Raw genomic sequence first — 19,700 nt, forward strand, 5'->3', positions numbered from 1 at the left:
AGCACGACAGACAGACGAGTGGCGGTTGCGTGGTTGCTGTTAAATAGGAATCTCCTTGTGCTAGGGCCCTTAAGTCCGGCTCAAAGGCGGGATTTCTGTCCTTGGATGTTAATCAAGAGGCAGAAGTGCAGCAGGGGCGACTGGGTTCTAGTGAGATGCTTTGGACTGGGCTTGTGGGTCTCTAAGTTGGTTGACCCCGCCTCAAAACTACGATCCAACGGTTAGGTTACGAAGGCGCTCTCGCGTCTGGGGTAAGTAGGACAGCCTGGCCCCGGCCCCTGCAGTCTCATCCCGCTAGGCAGCGTCTCCCCATCGACCTGGTCTCCAGACACCTCTCACCCCGCCGCTCCGTGGTCTGGGTTTCATTTAACACCTCTACCAGGTCTGCGCAGTTCTCGCACATCGTTTAACTGCCACCCTCCATGATAGAAGCCCTCATTTAGTACTATCAAAATAAGTGTCAAGGAAACAATTGTACTATATTGTGAATCATTTGACACATGCAAATCATAACATATTTAGCATTGTCAATTAGGTTATTTCTATATCAGTATATGAATGCTGAGAAATGATTTGATTTTCTCTTCAAACTGACTGCAAGCCAATTCCATATGAAAGTTGCAATTTATGTACTTAAATCGTAAAATAATAAATAGACTAAATCATCTGCTTTTTTGTTTTCCCTTTCAAGTACAACACTGTAATATTCGCTGCATGAACGGAGGTAGCTGTAGTGATGATCACTGCCTTTGCCAGAAAGGATACACTGGGACTCACTGTGGACAACGTAAGTAAACCCGGGTGATAAGTATGCTAAAGTTTAACCTATGCGTAGATAAAAGGGAAGAAAGACAGAAATGCTAGTGGATTGTCCTGGATTATCCTTGAGATGGCAATTTTACAGATGTCTGTAAAAATGAACAAATACTCTTAACCAACACACTTAGCACCAGTTTTTAGGCGTTTGAGTCATTTCCCTCTCATTTGCCTTCACCTCCTATTTACTTCATCCTTTGATTCACAGTCTCCACCCAGAAGTACAGGATTCACGTTCCTTCCAGTTATATAATTTCAATTAGATTGCTGCACTTTCTGGATTTTCAAGAAGTGTCTCAAATAAAGTACAGGCAATTCACAGATTACAAATGAATTCTGTTCTAAATCTGTCTTTAAGTTGAATTTATACGTAAGTAGGAAAAGTTAGGTACAATTTGTATCTAATGTCAGTCAAGTGTTTATCGTAGTATAGGTATATCCTATGCTTATTTATTCATAAAAACCATTTAAGAAACACAGCACTAAAATATTATAGAGTATATTATACTGTATATTATATATAAGCACATAATATACAACAACAATTATAATAATAGTGTTTTGATGCACATTGCAAAGTAGTGCTCATTTGTATGTACTTTACATTTTTTCACATAACTGACTTTATGGGGGCTGGTTTGTGACTATGGAGAGTACATAACTTAGATATTTGCAACCTAGGATATGCCAGTATTAAAAAACTTGATCTCATTTTCCTCACAAATCCTGTTTTTCTTCTAATTAGTGGTGTCTGTGTTTCTCTAGTTGCCCAGTGTAGGTTCTGTGAATGAAGCACCTATCACGTGGTGACTAGTATCTTTGTTCATTCACAAAAATTATGTACTGTATGTCTGCTCTTTAGACAAAGTCCTGGTGTGGCGCTGTGGGTTAATGTGCTGGACTGCAAAGTCGGTTTGAACTGCAAGGTCTATGGTTCAAGCTCACCAGCCACTCCTTGGAAACCCTACATAAAGTTGCTATGGGTTGAAATGGACTCAACAGCACTTAACAACAACAAGTGACCATTCAGACACTGTGCTGTGACAAGAGTAATGGTTGAGTTTTATCAGCAGTAGCATGGAGAGAGGAGAGGCATACTAGTTTTCCCAGCATGGACTGCCCTTGAGCTCCTTCTTTGTTTTTAAAAAAATGTTTTATTGTGAATTATGTGATCGTTTACATGGGAGAACATTAGCTTTATGTTAATCCTATTGTATACCAATTCATTGCCATGGTTACAGTCCCCTCCATGCATCATCAACCAGCCAAAGGGTATGCTCTGCAAGCCTACCCCCCTCCCCTCTCCTATCCTTCCCCCCACCCCCCCACCTCCGTCGCCAGCACACAGCCCCTCTCCCTCTCTGGGTCTAAAGTCCCCAGCTGCTCCATCTCTCCACATCATCATTTCTGGCATCACTGCTTCTCTGGGTAGGGTCCCACACTCCGCTCTTCTCCGTTGATGGTCTCAGGGACCTCTGCTCCTAGACTGCAAAGTCAATCACTCCCTTCCTTTTGCTACAAAACATTTACCTTTACATTTCCAACCCTCACAATCAATTCTGATAACAATTTTCACTATTGTATCACAAGAGACCTATCCCCATCTCCTTTCATCAGCCCCACCCAGACAGATTGGATACTACTCAGTGGAGAGTCTACCTTCCTCCACACCCTCTGGATCTAGGCTCGCTCTTGAAAACTTGTCAGCCCGACACTTCTTGCCTTTGTAGCTCCCCCATTTTGGGTAGCGAATGTCCAAGTTGCCCATCCCTGTCTACTCTGTGTATGCAGGGGATGGGAATGATCCTTGCTGTAAAGATTTGTTCCCTCTTTTGAGCTACTACATCCATAGGTGTAGGTCAAGTTCATCAAATTGTATCACATTACTCCTTTGTTCCTCTTCTTTCTTCTTCTAGTTGAGCTCTGATCATCCAGTCATTGAAGCCAGGTCAAGTGGGTATTATCTGCAAGTGTCCAGCTAATAAGAAGAGAAGGGCATATGATAAGCTGATAAGAAGAGAAGGGCTTCACTCTCCACTCTAGTCCTCTGTGGCTATGTTACTGACTCTGGGCCCTAGAGTCCCCAGGTCTTGCCACACTGCTGGCCGACCAGGTCTCCACCCAGGTTCACAGGAGTCTATTGAACGTTGTAGGGCTTAGTTTGCAGCTTCATTGCTGTTTTTCCCTCACTTCCCCTTATCGGTGATGAACGTGGTCCCCAGTCAGAGTGTATATTCCTATTGAGTCTTAGTCTTGGAAGGGGGTTTGCCCTGAGGGGACCAGACCACTTGCCTTGATGTCTCCTGGGTGAGCAACTTGCTTGTTCTTGTAGTAATCAGTCAGACTGCATATATTGTTTTGTATTTTTCCTGTCGGTCTTTCTTTCAAGAAGTATCTTCTGTTCTTCCAGCCACTCCAGACTGGTCTGCTTGTCCTTTCAAGTGGAAATTTCCCACCTCAGAAGATTCTGGATGCTGTTCACGATTCCATCTATAGTCTTATGTAATGTAGAGGCTCCACAGGAAGCCTCCTTCACTGGGCACATTGTAGCCCATTTTAGATATTCCAGTCAGTTATAGGCAGAAGATGGACTTACAAGCTTTCTATGGTGATATTTCTGGCTATTCCTTTCTCTCCCCCTCAAGTGTCTATTTTATAATGATATGGCAGGGAAACCAAGATTCAAAAGACATTTAATCATCTTAACATTATTCCCCCCTTTTCCTCATTCCAACCATGTCTCAATCCCTGTATCCCAGAGCCCTGTTGTCCCAAGGTTGTACATACATCGTTATTTACCTCTGTTCCACTTAGCCCATGCAAACCTGCCTCATTGTTTTCCCGTCCATTTTGTTCTTCCATTTCCCTCCCCCTTCTTATGTATTGTCCCCCTCCCTAGCACTCAGACTATCCTGTCTATTCCCTAGCCTGTGTTCCACCTTCCTCTCCCTCTCTTTACCCCCGCGCCCTCCCCCCATCCCGGTAACCAGAAAATAATCCCTCCCCCCTTTAGTATGGGTTCTTTTTCTTAGTCTTTTACAGTAGTGGTGCTGTGCAGTATTTCTCCTTTTGTGACTGACTAATTTCACCCAACATAATGTCCTGTGCACATTCTTAAGGAATGAGTAGGAGTCCACTTGTCAGATGATGGAGATAGTCTTCTAGGCAGATGGCACACACCATGGGCCAGAGCACTGGAATATGGTGTGGAATGGCATGTCTGGGGTAGCAGGTTCTCTGGTACCGAGGGCATTAGTGGGAAGGGAAATGTACTCAGATCAGAGGTCCTAAGGCTGATTTTGGGGTGCCTTGTGTGTGTTATGATTTTTCTCCAAGGAGAGCCAGTAAAACAAACTGAGATAACAACAGTAACAAGAACTTAGAACGATTGAGTTACTTACTGTTTGCTTGGCATAGTTTTATACATATGAACTCATTTCAGTATGACAACAACCCTCTGAGTTAGAGACTATTATTATTATTATAAAAGATGGAGACACTGGGGCTAAGGGACCTTAAGTATCTTGTCTAAGGTGGTATGGTGTGGGTAAGGACCGTCCAGTCGGTTCTAACTCATAGTGACCCTGTATAGGGTTGCTGAGGAGCAGCTGTAGTTAGCAGTTCTGTAGGTCCTAATTGTGAAATTCTGTTCTGAAGTATGGCTCTCACATCCTGCATTTAGAAAGATTGATAGTGAGCAGTGTGGAGGATGAGTAGGAGGGGCAAAAATAAGAGGCAGGAAGACCCACCCTCAGACTGTGGCTGCAGAGGTGGCGTGATAGGAATAGACTCAAAGGCATTTTTGGAAAAATTCAGGAGGCGCCACTCTGCTTCTTTCTTGCTTCCTTCTGTGCTTTTGGGGGAATTTAACCCAATGTCCAGCACATAGCAGATACTCAGCTAATGTTTGCAGAATTAAGAAATGTTTCCTAGACTTCAGTTTTCTCATCTGTAAAATGGAAGTGTTGGCTTTAGCAATCTGGATAACGTTTTTCCATGTGCAATCTCTTGATTCTCTCATGGCCTTCTATGACGACAAATTAAAAAGCAAATCAGAACACTTAATGCACATGTTGCTGTTGTCAAGTTGGTTTCGACTCATAGCGACCTCTGTAGGGTTTCTGAATGGAGCATGGTGACTCTGGAGGATAAGCACTAGATACAAACTACACGGTCAGCTGCTTGAGCCCATCAACTGCTCTGAGGGAGAAAGGTGAGGCTTTCTGCTCCTGCAAAGATTTCCAACCCATACAGGCTCACTGTGAGTTGGAACTGACGCAACAGCACTTAACAAAAGCAACAAATAGGGCTTCTGAGAAGTGGCTGACCTGTGATTAGTAGTCTACTACGAATCCTACAGTGCCACCAAAGGACTCCATTTAACACTCGTTGTTGTTGTTAGGTGCCGTTGAATTGGTACTGACTTATAGCAACTCTGTATACAACAGAACAAAACACTTCCCAGTTCTGTACCAACCTCACAATCTGTGCTATGCTTGAGCCCATTGCTGCTGCCACTGTGCTAATCCATCTCATTGGGGGTTTTCCTCTCTTTTGCTGACCCTCCACTTTACCAAGCATGATGTTCTACTCCAGGGACTGGTCCCTCCTGATAACGTATGTCCAAAGTATGAGAAATGAGTCTGGCCATAGGACTTCTAAGGAGCCTTCTGGCTGTACTTCTTCCAACAAAGATATGTTTGCTCTTCTGGCAGCTCATGGTACTTTTAATATTCTCCAATACCACAAGTCAAAGGTGTCAATTCTTCTGTGGTCTTCCTTATTCATTGTCCAGCTTTTACATGCATATGAAGCTATTGAAAATGCCATGGCTTGGGCCAGGTGCACCTTAGTCCTCAACCTAGCATCTTTGCTCTTCAACACTTCAAAAAGTTCTTGTGCTGAATTTTGCGTAATGCAATATGTCATTTGATTTTTTGACTGCTGCTTCCATGAGTATTGATCTTAGCAACATGAAGTCAATACACAGTCATTTTGGTATAGTGACTGTGTGGTGTATTTCTTCCATCTTCTTTCAATGCTTTCTGCATCACTCACTGTTTTGCCCATGCTGTTGTTGGTAAGTGCCATCGAGTCAGTTCCAACTCATAGTGACCCTTTATAGGGTTTCCAAGGAGCAGCTAGGGCGCTTGAACCAGTGACCTGTGGTTCAACTCCATCTTGCAGTCTAACACATTAACCCACAGCACAACACCATAGAATCTTTCTGTATTGCAAGTTGAGGCTTGAATTTATTCTTCAGTTCTTTCAGCTAGAGAAATGCTGAGCATGCTCTTCCCTTTTGGTTTTCTAACTCCAAGTCTTTTCACATTTTGTTAAAATATTTGACGTTGTCTTTTCAAGCTTCACTTTGAAATTTTCTTTGCAGTTCTTTTACCTCATCACTTCTTCCATTTGCTTTAGCATCTGTATCCTGGAGAATTTCATTGTCTCTTCTGACATCAGTTTGGCCTTTTCCTTCTTTCTTGTCTTCATAATGATCTTTTGCTTTCTTCCTGTATGATGCGCTTAATGTCATCCCACAACTCTTCTGGTTTTCGGTTATTAGTGTCTAATGCATCAAATCTGTTCTTGAGATGATCTCTAAATTCAGGTGGGATATGTTCAAGGTCATAGTTTGGTTCTTTCTTTCATGTTTCTTTCTTAGTTTGGTTCTTGTGGACTTATTTTAATTTTCTTCAGCTTCAGACTGAACTTGCATATGAACAGTTGATGGTCTGTTTCACAGTCTATCTCAGCCTTGTTTTGGCTGGTGATATGGCACTTTTTCACTGTATCTTTCCACACACAATTTGATTTCTGTGTATTCCATCTAGTGAGGTCCAGGTATATAGTTCTTTTATGTTGTTTAAAAGAGGTATTTGCAATGAAGAAGTGATTGGTCTTGCAAATTCTGTCACGTGATCTCCAGCACCGTTTATAGTGCCAAGGCCATATTTTCCAATGACTGATCCTTCCTCTTTGTTTTCAACCCTTGCATATTAGTCGCCAGTAACTTTCAATACATCTTGATTACATGTTTGATCGGTTTCAGAGTGAAGAATTTGGTAGAATTCTTCAATTTCATCATCACTGGTTTCAGTGATTGGTGAGTCAATTTGAATAATTGTGGTATTAACTGATCTTCTGTGTTGTTGTTGTTAAGTGGTGTCGAGTTGGTTCTAAGACGCAGTTGGTGGGTTTGAACTGCCATCCTCATGGTTTATAGTCCAGTGCTTACCCTACAGCAACACCCTTTTAGGTGTATGGATATCATCCTATCACAGACAGCATTATGCTTTAAGATGGATATTGAAATGTCCTTTTTGATGATGAATGAGACACAAGTCCTCTTCAATTTTGTCATTCTCGACATAGTAAACCATGTAATTGTCAGATTCAAAATGGCCAATGCCAGGTCCACTTCAGCTCATTAATGCTGAGTATATCAATGTTTTTGTGTTCCAGTTCATTTTGACAAATTCCAATTTTCCTAGATTCATTTTTCATGCATTTCATGTTCCAATTATCAGTAGATATTTACAGCTATTTCTCCTCATTTTGAGTTGTGCTCCATCAGCAAATGAAGGTCCCAAAAGCTTTACTCTATTCCCACTATCATGGTCAAGTCTACTTTGAGGAGGCAACTCCACCCCAGTTTTGAGTGTGCCTTCCCACCTGAAGGACTCATCTTCTGGCACTGTATCTGACAGTATTCGGATGCTAATCATAATGTCTCAATAGTCAATATTCTGGTGCCATCTGGCAGTGTTCCACTGCTATTCATAAGGTTCCAGTGACTAAATCTTCGTAATTAGTCTGTCTGCTTCTTCTTGGTCTGCCTTAGACTGGACGGTCAGCTGAAACCTGTCCACGCTGGTGCCCCCCCCCCCCCCCGGGTATTTAAGGTACAGGTGGCATAGCTTTCAGCATCACAGCAACACAAAAGCCATCACAGTATGACAAACTGATAGATGAGTGGTGGGTAATACACATAAATCTCTCTAATTCTTTGACGAGAAATGGACTCCAGGTACAACTTTGAGCTGTATGGGTTATTTATGTCAGATCAGGCCCTCCCAGAAGCAGATGATAAGCCAGATTGAACATACAGGAGATTTACAAGGGGGAAACAAAGAATAAAGAATAAAGGAGATAGGAAGCAGAAGTCAGAGGGGAAGGCCTTCAGACCAGGAAGCAGGTCTGGCCGTTTTGAAAGGAGAGAAGAAAGGATAGTGGACTTTGTAGGAGGATCACATTCCAAGAAAGTCTTGGCCAAAGTGATGTGAGCCAAGCACAGACTGCCCACCAGAAGAGTTCCAGAGCGGGCAGACATGACCAGGGACAAGTTTCCCACTGTGCTTAGTGATTATATCCTTGTGTCAATACTGCAGCCAACTTGAGGCTTGACACTTGGAAACTATCTGCCAACTAAGCTGCTTGCTTAGCCAATGGAATGGTTCAACTCTATGGCTGTCAGAAAAAAGAGAAAAATGCATGGGAAATATGTGGAGGAGGAATAATTTTGATCACAGATATTAAGGAAACCTCATGGTGGAGTGAAATTTGAGCTGGACTTTAAAGAATGAGCTGAACACCAGATTTACCCTGGGAGAGCATACCAATTGTGATAAAGATGCCTAGAGAAGGGATGCATGATTCAAAGATTGCAGGAAACTCTGCAGAGAAGAGTTGTTCAAAGCCTGAGCTTTCAAATCCTATTTTATAGTGGTGGTGGTAGCTATGTGACATGGAGTCGGTTCCAACTCATAGCAACCCTGTACAGGGTTTCCGAGGCTGTAAATCTTTATGGGAGCAGAACGCCTCATCTTTCTCCCATGGAACAGCTGGTAGTTTCGAACTGCTGACCTTGTGGTTTGCAGCCCTATTCGTAACCACTACACTACAATAGCGCCTTCCATTTTATAGTAGGTTGTTGTTGAGTGTGATCTACTCATAGTGACCTTGTGTAGAGTTTCCAAGGAACAGGTGATGGGTTTGAACCACCAACCATATGGCTAGTAGTCCAGTGCTTATCCTACAATGCCACACCAGAACTCCATAGTTTCCGTTGACTTTGTTATTATATTCAATTGCATCTTCATAATTGTGCTTAGGTTACTGAGGCTCAGAGTTAATACTGTGTGTTTGCAGTTAATTGTGTGGTTACCATACTGTATTTCTGTAATGGTACCATCAGACGTCAAACTTTCCCTTCATGAGAACCCTCTTGAAATTATATCATAAATCTAATGGAATAAGTTAGTTGGATAAAAAGCAATTCCCGTAGTGAAGTATCGTATAAACTACCTGTTAGATACAAAATGGAAAGCATTGCTCAGCTGCTACATAGAACAAATTTGTCAGCATTAACGTAGGTAGAGATGCTTTCTGCATGAGGAAGCTTACCAGAGATTTGACTGAGGAACATGTTAGAAGTTGGACCAGTAGAGTGACTACTAAATAGAAATACTAGGGTGATCACTTAGCTCCTTTATACAAGGTCTTTTCAGTGTATGGTCAGTGGTATCTCATTTGCCTCTACTTTCAGGTAAAACGTTTCACCTTTTCTGTCCTTGTCTTAACAGCTGTCTGTGAAAGTGGCTGTCTCAACGGAGGGAGGTGTGTTGCTCCAAATCGATGTGCTTGCACGTACGGCTTTACTGGACCCCAGTGCGAAAGAGGTAATGGCTTCTTAGCATTGAGATTAAGATGTGTGCTGGTACCCGAAGTACTCATACTGATTTGGACAGGCATTGGGTTTGTGTGGCTGTTTCATGAATTTTGCTGAATTGCAATCAATGGCCCAAAACAAAATGTGTATGAATTAACAAATGGAAAACCAATTTGCTCTGTAAATGTCCACCCAAGTCACAATAAATACATAAATAAAATGCATTTTGTTAAACTTTTCAGAATCACCATTGGGCAGGTTCCTAAAATGACAAGACAAAGGCCCCCAATCCACACATATTATTCAGCAACTTTTGTGGGTGGATCCTACGACTGAAAAGTTGATTATTTGCATAAGTACTGGTTGGCATCAAGACAGAAAGGAGAGTTCTCGTATGATTAAGAATTGAGATTGTTATTATCCTAGTAAGTTGGAGAAATGATTACCAACAAATAAAACATCTGTACAGCAAAGGAAAAGTTTAGAATGAACTTTTAACCTAAATTTTATCTAAATACTCTTAAAGATATACCAGAATCTATTGGGGGCTGCAGTAGCATTGTGTACTCCAGAAATATTGTCTACTCAAGCTCAGCATTGTATATGCTAGAAATATTGAATGTCTGGTCAGAAACTGCTTTTACTTGCATAGTGTATTCACTACTCACTGTAATCCACAGACATATGTATAATCATCGTCCCTTTTGCATATGAGAATGTCTAGGAATCTGCTGAAGGTTGCACAAATAATAATAAGCTTTCATTTTAATGTGATTCTCTGTTTTCAATTCCAATGCTTACTGCAGCTCCTAATAAAAATACATGTTCTTCCTAATTTACCTACTTCTAAATGCAAATGTGATGTTGAGATATACATGGATGTAAATATGCTTAGTGTTTTTTTAAATTCCTTTTTAAGCATTGGTCTTATTAATTGTGTTGTTTTTATAGTTATAACCATGTTCTTACCATTCCTGGTTTTATAGTGAAAGTTCTGACGGTTGATGTCATTTGATGCTGGAATTTTATCTGCAACCATCATTCTTATTCACCTATCTTTACTCTAAGATGAAAAGTACAGCATCCATAGAAGATGCTGAATGTATGCAGTTTAAAAACTAAGAGCAGAGTGTGGTTTGTGAAAAATTGTATATTTTCTGCTTCTATTTTTGTAGTTCACCTAAATTCAATGATTTGTTAACAAATCAGTAATATATGTTAGTGAGTCACTGTAGGTCAATTACTGTTTTTACCAGATAAATTATGTTGTAGCTCTTTTAATAAAACCACTGCTTGGTGGCAGTGTGTGAAGAATTATGGATTCTGCCTCACATTGATTGCATTTGGGCAACTCTTTAGAGCTGTTTATTTAAATTGTTTCTCTGTACAACACACACAAATCTCTATCTGTCTACTTATGTTGTTGTTATTGTTAAGTGCCATTGAATCGGTTCTGGCTTATAGTGTCTCTGTATAGCATTTTTGAGGACTAATTTGGCTGGTGGATTTCAACTGCCAACCTTGCAATTCAAACCAACCTCTCAGCCCAGTGCTCATCCTACAGTGCCACACCAGAATGCCGTATGTATGTGGATATATAGATGTTGTTGTTAAAGTGTCATTGAATCAGTTCTGACCCATAATGACCCTGTATAGGGCTTCTGAGGAGCGACTGGTGAGCTTGAACCACCAACCTTGCATTGACCCAGTGTGCCACATCAGGACATACACTCTCTCTCTCTTTATCTATATCTACACACACACACATATGGAGTCCTGTGTGGTGCTTTGAGTTAATGCACTGGACTACAAAGTTGGGTTGAACCACAAGGTCGGCAGTTCAAGCTCCTCGGAAACTCTACAATGTCACTATGTGTCAGAATTGACTCGACGGCACGTAACAACATACATATACATATATATATATATATACTCACACATGAGAGGGCTTCAAAAAGTTTGTGGAAAAATGAATGACAGGTAATGGAATGCTTCTGAAAACTTGTTGTAGTCCTCTTGTGTATATATATATATAATGGTAAAGATTTACACCCTCGGAAACCCTATACAGGGTCGCTATGGGTCGGAATCGACTCGACGGCACATAACAACAACAACCCAGAGCAAGACAGGCAGCTGTTTCTATTAGCATCTGTATTACATAATGAAGTCGGAGAAGATTAACATTGTTAATGTGTAGCGTGAGAAGTGGTGTGGGAAAATAATTTCTCAAGTAATAATACTGGTTTTAGTTTGTTATAAAAATTCACTAACAAGTTGAATTGATTATTAACAACTTATCAATAAGGTGGTAAATAATTTGATGCAGAGAATTCTGTTTCCCATAGTTCCAGGTATTGGTGATTGATTGATTGTTGTTGTTAAGTCTATCGAGTCAGTTCCAACTCATTGCAACCCTGTATAGGGTTTCCGAGGAGCAGCTGATGAGTTTGGAAAGAGGATATAATATTGAATCATGCCACTGTTCCTTCTTCAAAGAGTGGACTTGTGCTCAAGATTGGGAAATGGCATGCATGTATTACATTGTGTCTTAGGCCAGGTTTTCTAGAGAAGGAAAGCCAGTGAAACGTGTATATATATATTTGTTGTTAAGTGCTGTAAAGTCGGTTCCAACACTTAATGACCCTGTATAGGGTTTCTAAGAAGCAGATGGTAAGCTTGAACCGCTGACCTTGCAGATCAAACCGACTGCAGTCCAGCACACTGATCCACAGGAGTCCACATATACATATATAGACATTTATTATGAAGGAAATGGCTTACAGTTTCAGAGTCTCAGGTCTCCAGAGGAAGAGAGTATCTTTCCTGTCTGTCCATTATATTTGGAGCAGGCCACACCCCCCAAGGAAGCTTGGGAATAAGCATGTCTCAGCTACTAAACCTCTGGAAATCCTGGCCTAGTCAAATTGACTTCAAAACACTAGCTTTACACCTTGTAAGCTACTAATCAAAATTGGTATGTTATTCAGGAATTTCTCTAACATTTGGGCTATCTTCAGTACCCTCCAAAATGATAAGGCTTTCTTAAAATCTATATGAAAGTGCACACACATAAATCTGAATGCCATTGGATCTTCAAAGTGAAGATAATATAAATTAAACTGTCAAGTGACAGTTATTCTGATACCTGTGGTAATAGAACCTGTGTCATAGAACTTATATAGGAAGCAGGCTCTGTATAACCATTGCCCTCAGCCTATTGAAGTCATGAGCACATTCATAAGCCTTTGATGGGAGAAGGAAAATGTTAGTGTAATTTCCCCCCATCATACAGAAGCAGACACTCTTTGATTCAGGAATTGTATTTCCATTTGTAGAGTCTTCAGTGTTTTCTGCTCTATGAAAGTCATCTGCTTACTTCAATAAGGGATTAAAGTGATTAATAAAAATTGTTGGTCTGGATTACACGTCCAATCTGAAGCATAGGAAAGTACTCAGTGTGGCTTTTGCTGATGTTGGATCTGTATACTTAGTTATCAAGTTGTTTATTTCAGATTAAGTATTTAGACTAGTTGCATTATGTGTTTATTGGGATGTGGTTTTCTCTTCCACAAGGCTGAGCTCAGTGTTCCTACTGCATTCTCCATAGCACTTTCTGCAAATCAGTTTTTATCGCGCTAAGTACATTGTCAGGAACCCTGGTGGTACAATGGTTAAGTGCTTGCCTGCTTATCTAAAGGTCGGTGGTTCAAACTCACCACTGTTCCATGGGAGAAAAATGTGGAAGTCCACTGCTGTAAAGATTTGAAAACCCTATGGAGGGAAGTTTTCCTCTGTCCTGTAGGGTCATGGTGGATTGGAACTGACTTGATGGCCATGGGTAGGTAGTACATTGTATTATGGTGGTGCAATGGTAAGGCACTGGGCTGCTAACTGAAAGGTTGGTGGTTCAGACCAACCCAGTAATTCCACAGGAGAATGACCTGACAATCTGCTTCCATAAAGATTACAGCCTAGAAAACCCTTTGAAACATTTCTGCTCTGTCACGTGGAGTCTCTATGAATTGGCAGCCACTTGAAGGCACCTAACAATCCAAGGATTGTACATTGTATCGAAGCAGCTAGTTGACATGAGTTCACCTCTCCTGTCAGAAGTGCAAGGTCTTCAGTAGCAACTGTAGTTTTTAAGTATCTTTCTAAGTAAGGTCTGATGCATAATAGACTTAGTAGATGCTGAACCGGACTTAGTTTTTAAACTTTTTATTGTGAACTGAGTGAAGGTTTACAGAACAGATCATCAGTCCCACATTCAACAAATGATACACTTTGTGTCATTATGGTGATTGCACTCCACTCCATGGACCATCAGGCAACAGTACTGACCTCTAGTCACTTTATTTTTCCCTCCCCTCCTCCTTCCACCCACCCTGTAACCATCATAGAATGTTTCATTTACCAAGAAAAGCTTTTCTTGACTTTTTACAATAGTGGTCTCAAGCACTATTTTTCCTTTTTGTGGTTGGCTAGTTTCACCTAGTCCTGGTATGGCACTATAGAATAAACACTGGCCTACAATGTCAATTTAAACTGCAAGATTGGCAGTTTAAACTCACCAGTAGCTCCTTGGAAACCATATATAGGGTCATTAGGAGTTGGAACCAACTCGATGGCATTAACCACAGGAGCACCAACAGTTCCACTCAGCATAATGTCCTCCAGGTTCCTCCCTGTTGTGTGGTGTTTTGAAATTCTTCCACGTTGTGTATTATTCCATTGTGTAGCTATATACCAAAGTTTATTTAGTGATTTTTCTGTTAATGGGCATTTGGCCTTGCATGTACTTTTTAAAGCATCAGAATATTGGGAGATATGAACAAGCATCTCCTGGTAGTAAATGCTGTTTGCCTTATTTGTGGACAGTCCTGGATATTTTTCATTGGTTTTGTGGTAAGCACTGCTGACCACAATGTTGATGCCTAATTGAATTAACCATCACCCCACCTTTCAGAAGTTTCATCTGTTAGGACCACTATCATTTTTCATTTGGTAAGGCTACAGAAGAGGAGGTGCGTTTTGACCAAAATCAGGTGGCAATAGTAAAAAAAAAAAAAAACAAGAAACGTTTTCTCATGATATAATACAGATGGAAGGAAACATTTAGAATGTCAATTACATTTAACACTCAGGATAATAGCTTTGTCCCTGGAAAAGATATTGGAACTTTTCCACATTTGTAACTATGTAAGAGACCCATTATAAGTGTGGAATAACCTTTGCTGGGAAATGCTGGCAGGAACATTTATTATCCATAAAAATACTATTTTACTTTGTAATGGGGAGAAACAATGAATCAGAATTTGAATGATAAATCATAACATTCATTCAATAAATGAAATTAGATTATGAAGCAAGTTAGTCTCAATTATAGCTTTTATTGAGTAAAACGAAGGTTTTTTGGGTGTTTTTTTAAATTCATGGTCAGTCAACCTCATTGGGCAGGTGGTGTGGAGATATTATATTATTGTCTGTCCTTTTACATGCAAGGGAAGAAAAGTGGCTTGTTTGCTCTGCAGTGTTTACTTTTTAAAAAATGGAAGGTGATTGTCTTTAAGTATTACATTTTCTAGTATGCCAGATTCTACTACTTCCTATTGCCATACATCTTGTTCACTTCATTCATTCATTACATTGTGTGATTTGCAGTTAATGACATGAAACAAAATATGTATGAATTGTTGAATGGAAAACTGATTTGCTCTATAAACCTTCGCCCAGTTCAAAAGAAAAAGTAAAAAAACAAAACAAAAAAACAATGGTAGGTAAAACAGTAGGTGCTTTGACACAAATAAAGACAGTAGAATAAACAAAAAATAAGATTTTTACATGTTTTTTAAAAGATTATTTATGAAAACACACAGAAAGTAATTGATAAGCATTTGATTTGCAGTTCCAAGCCAACAACGTCTTCAGTGTATCAAATGGATGGAAAGAACTGACATATAATTATTCCAATATGTAATGATCAGATGGTCCATTTGGATGTATTCACTTCATAAAAGGAAAGTAGAAACAGGACCTTTTTTCAGAGTCCCGTCTAGACAGCTGTGTGGAATCTGGAGCTGATTTCTCATGTGTTCTATTCCTAGTGTTTCTGAAAGGCATTGATGAAATGTAGATAAATTTCTTGTTTGTTTGGAAGTTAGTTTTACAGTGTTGAGTTTCTAACAAAAATTTTACATAATTAAGAAATGTAAGTGGCTATTCTTAATTTTCCCAGAGTCGATGCCACAGGCTAACACTGTTCTCAAGGTGCATTTGGAGCGCATGTCTCTGTGAAATTGGCATGTTTTCTTCTTTCTGAAAGGTAAACTGTTATTAGTAAAGTATGTGGAAGCTGTCTATGAGCCTCCCTTTTGGTATTTAATCTAAAAAAAATAATAAAACGCAAATGACAGTGTATAGGTAGCAGAAGTGGTATGCCCTAAATGTTACTGCGCATCTAAAGTACTATTAGAACATTTGGCATCTGGTCTATCACTGAATTAACTTGATTTTCCTAGAATTGTTCCAGGAAATACATCTGTTGGTATCGACATTCAGTCTTTGTGGTTGGGTAACTGCATGCACACAGAGAACACTTGCTGCCATGTTTCTAAAGATGACACATGCCTTGTATGAACTTCAGTGCAGGACTGGTGGGATGTAATCAAGATGTTAGATTTTCACCTTCCTTTGCCTCTCTCATTTTATTCTGTGGACTGCTACAGAATTTCTCCCTTGTGGTTCACTGCATGTGAGCAAAGGCATCTTTCTAGTTACTTCCTCAGCAGCTGGGTATCCAGTGGTATCTCCAACATCTTCCTTTGAGAGTCCTCTGGGAAAAGATCTAAACCCATTCGCATCAAATTTTTGGTTGGGTTTTTTTTTCCTCCTCATATTGTGTTTGTGGTGAAAGTCTACACAAAAAATCAGGTTCCTGTTTAACAATTTCTGTCACATACTGTTCAGTAACATTGGCTGTGTTTTCCATTACCTGCCACTGTTCTCATTTCTGTTCTAGTTATTTTGTATCTGGTCATCTAGTTTTCTTGGCTCCCACTGCATTCTCTGCTTTAGATTAAATGTGGATCATTTGGTATCATAGAGATGACTTTTAACAGAGTATGTTGATGAGTGCTGGTCTATGTTTTCTGAGTCTGTCTGTTATTTAGCTAAAAAATAATCTCAGGGAATTGTCTCAGCAAAGTGTTTAAAGTCATAAAAAGGAAGTCATAAAGTGTAGCTCTGGGTTATAGTCTTGGTGAGTTCTCTAGTCTCAACTGATCCAATAGTCTCATATCAACTTTTTCTTGTAGTAGCCCACAACTAGTTGTAGAAAACCATCATGCAGTATTTTTGTCTCAATAAATTCCCAGAGTGCAAACAACCAGTTTTGACATAGTAGGAACCACTCCCTTGTACCAATCTGAGCATCTGAGCATTAGCCAGTCCCTTGTCTACAGTGCTTCCAAATATATGTTGCCTGAGCAATCTTCTTGAAGCCCCTCTCATGACGTGGCATCCTGAAGTGGTTCTCCACTCATTTTCCAGAAAGAGCTACTGAGTCTAGTTTTTGTCCCAAGTAATGTCCCTCTTACTCCTGACTCCGTGGGACACTTCCATACTCCTGATGTGTGTGAGGGTTCACAAGCCCTTGATTAGATCACCATGACTTTTTTTTGCATACTCTATATCATGGTGCCACATTAGACTTAGAATCTGTTGTCTTGATACTTCAGCTGTGGAATACTGATGTGGCAGTCTAGGACAAACACTGGACTGCTCACTGCAAGGTTGGTGGTTCAAGTCCACCAGCCACTCCTCAGAAACCCTATACAGGGTAGCCATGGGTCAGAACCAACTGGATGGCACTTAAGAACAATAATTTAATACAGCCGTCAAATTTGATGTAAAAGTTAGTCTCACAGTTTCATCTTCAAAGACAGTTGGTTTTCAATTGTATTTTTCTTTCCTTTTTTAGATCTTGTTGTTGTTGTTGTTAAGTGCCGTGGAGTCAGTTCCGACTCATAGCGACCCTGTACAGGGTTTCTGAGGCTGTAAATCTTTACGGGAGCAGAAAGCCTCATCTTTCTCCTGCGAAACAGCTGGTAGTTTCGAACTGCTGACCTTGCAGCTTGCAGCTGCACTACACTACCAGAGCTCCTTATGAATTCAAAAGAAAGGATTCAACTAGTTTTTATAAGTTAGTGATCACATTTTATGTCTGGACTACTTTTCAGACTTGAATTCAAAGTGCTTGAGCATTACAGGCCAAAAGAAATACAGTGTGAGCCACATATATAACTAAAACATTTCTAGTAGCAATGTTATAAAGTAGAAGGAAACAGGTGAAATTAATACTACTAATAATATATTTATATATTAAGAATAATATTTTATTTTACCCAATACATTGATTTTTTAATTTCAAAAGGTAATGAGATATTTAAAGTTATTAAAGAGGTATTTTTATTTATTTTTCCTTGCCAAATCTTGGAAATTTGTTGTAATATTGCACTGCATCATAGTTTGGATAGCCAGTACTCACATGTAGTTACCAACCCAACTGTCCCCACAGCCATTGAGTCAATTCTGACTTACAGTGATTGTTCCTTAGGGTTTTTGAGACTGTAAATATTTATGGGAACAGAAAGCCTCATCTTTCTCCCTCAAAGCATCTGGTGGGTTTGAACGGCAAACCTTGCTGTTAGTAACCCAATGCTTAGCCCAGGGCTCCTTCACATGTGTTTGTTGTTGTTGTTGTTGTTAAGTGCCGTTGATTTGGTTCGGACCCATAGCGACCCTGTATGGGGTTTCTGAGGAGTGACTGGTAAGCTTGAGCCACCAACCTCGTGGTTCAAATCGACTTTGCAATCCAGCACATTAACCCACAGCGCCACCCCAGGACTCCCCAAATGTGTTTAGTGGCTATCAACTTGACTTGATGACATTTAGCAATAACACCAACAACTGTGCAAACATTTCTAAAGCATTGCTTTACTAGTACATATTGCTTTACACAGAGTGTCTACTAGATTTGTAGTTTCTTCTTCTTGGTCCTACTTTTTTGTAACAGGTTAATAAGAGGCATTTTAGAGAGTCAAAAAGAGGTTACACTGATGTTTGAAAAATTAACCAATTTAAAAAAAAATTGAACCAGGCGTTCCAGATTGTAGAGTAAAATTACTCAAGATCTCTGTGTAAAGTCGAATTCTCATGCAGTCATGTCACTGAAATATACATACACTTCCAGAGGCTCAGCATTGAGCTAGGCACTATGAGAGAGAGAATCAGAAAAAAGTGTGCCGTGGTCATTAGGGCCTTAAAATCATTTTTTTTTCCTTTTTTTTGGCAAGACAGGAATGCACATATGAAATAAGTAAGTAACCAAGCAAGGCAAGTGCAGTGCAGTGGATCACTTGAGCCGGTCCTTGTAGCCATAGTCTTGTAACTCCCACAAAATGGCTGGCTAGTGGATGTTGTTTAGTGCTGTTAACTCAGTTCTGATTCATAGCAACCCTGTATAGAGTTTCTGAAGAGCTGCTGTATGTTTTAACCACCTAACTTACAATCAGTGTAGTTCAGTGCTTATCCTATAGCACCACACCAGGACTCCTATTGGCTGGGCTGTTTTTGTTAAGTACCATCGAGTTGGTTAAATTGGCTGGGTGTTGTTGTTGTTGTTGGATGCCATTGAGTTGGTACCGACCCATAGTGACCTTATGCAGAGCAGAACAAAACACTGCCCGATCCTGGGTCACCCTCACTACTGTTGCCACACTTGAGTCCATCAATGCTGCCATTTGGCCAATCCATCTCGTTGCGGGTCTTCCTCTCTTTTCCTGACCCTCCACCTTACCAAACATGATATCCTTCTCCAGCAACTGGTCCCTCCTGACAATATGTCCAAAGTATAAGAGACGAAGTTTGGCCATCTTGGCCTCCAAGGAGCACTCTGGCTGCACTTCTTCCAACACAGATCTATTAGTTCTTTTGGCAGCCCATGGCACTTTCATTATTCTCTTCCAACACCATAACTCAAAAGCATCCATTCTTCTACGGTCTTCCTTATTCACTGTCCAGCTTTGGCATGCATATGAGGTTATTGAAGATACCATGGCTTGGGTCAGGCACACCTTAGTCCTCAAGCTGACATCTTTGCTCTTCAACACTTTAAAAAGGTCTTGTGCAGCAGTTTTGCCTAATGCAA

The 19,700-nt window shown here is 40.3% G+C and overlaps 1 protein-coding gene across 1 annotated transcript in view; it reads left to right on the forward strand.

Annotated features, from left to right (window-relative positions):
• Positions 1–19,700, forward strand: part of FBN1 (fibrillin 1) — a 321,082-nt gene that overhangs the window by 69,823 nt on the left and 231,559 nt on the right. The window contains exons 4-5 of the mRNA XM_006831678.1: positions 692–787; positions 9,405–9,500. Coding sequence (XP_006831741.1) covers positions 692–787; positions 9,405–9,500 — 192 coding nt within the window. The remainder of the gene's footprint in view (positions 1–691; positions 788–9,404; positions 9,501–19,700) is intronic.

Source organism: Chrysochloris asiatica, unplaced genomic scaffold (assembly GCF_000296735.1).
Source record: "Chrysochloris asiatica unplaced genomic scaffold, ChrAsi1.0 scaffold00004, whole genome shotgun sequence".
Taxonomy (NCBI): Eukaryota; Metazoa; Chordata; class Mammalia; order Afrosoricida; family Chrysochloridae; genus Chrysochloris; species Chrysochloris asiatica.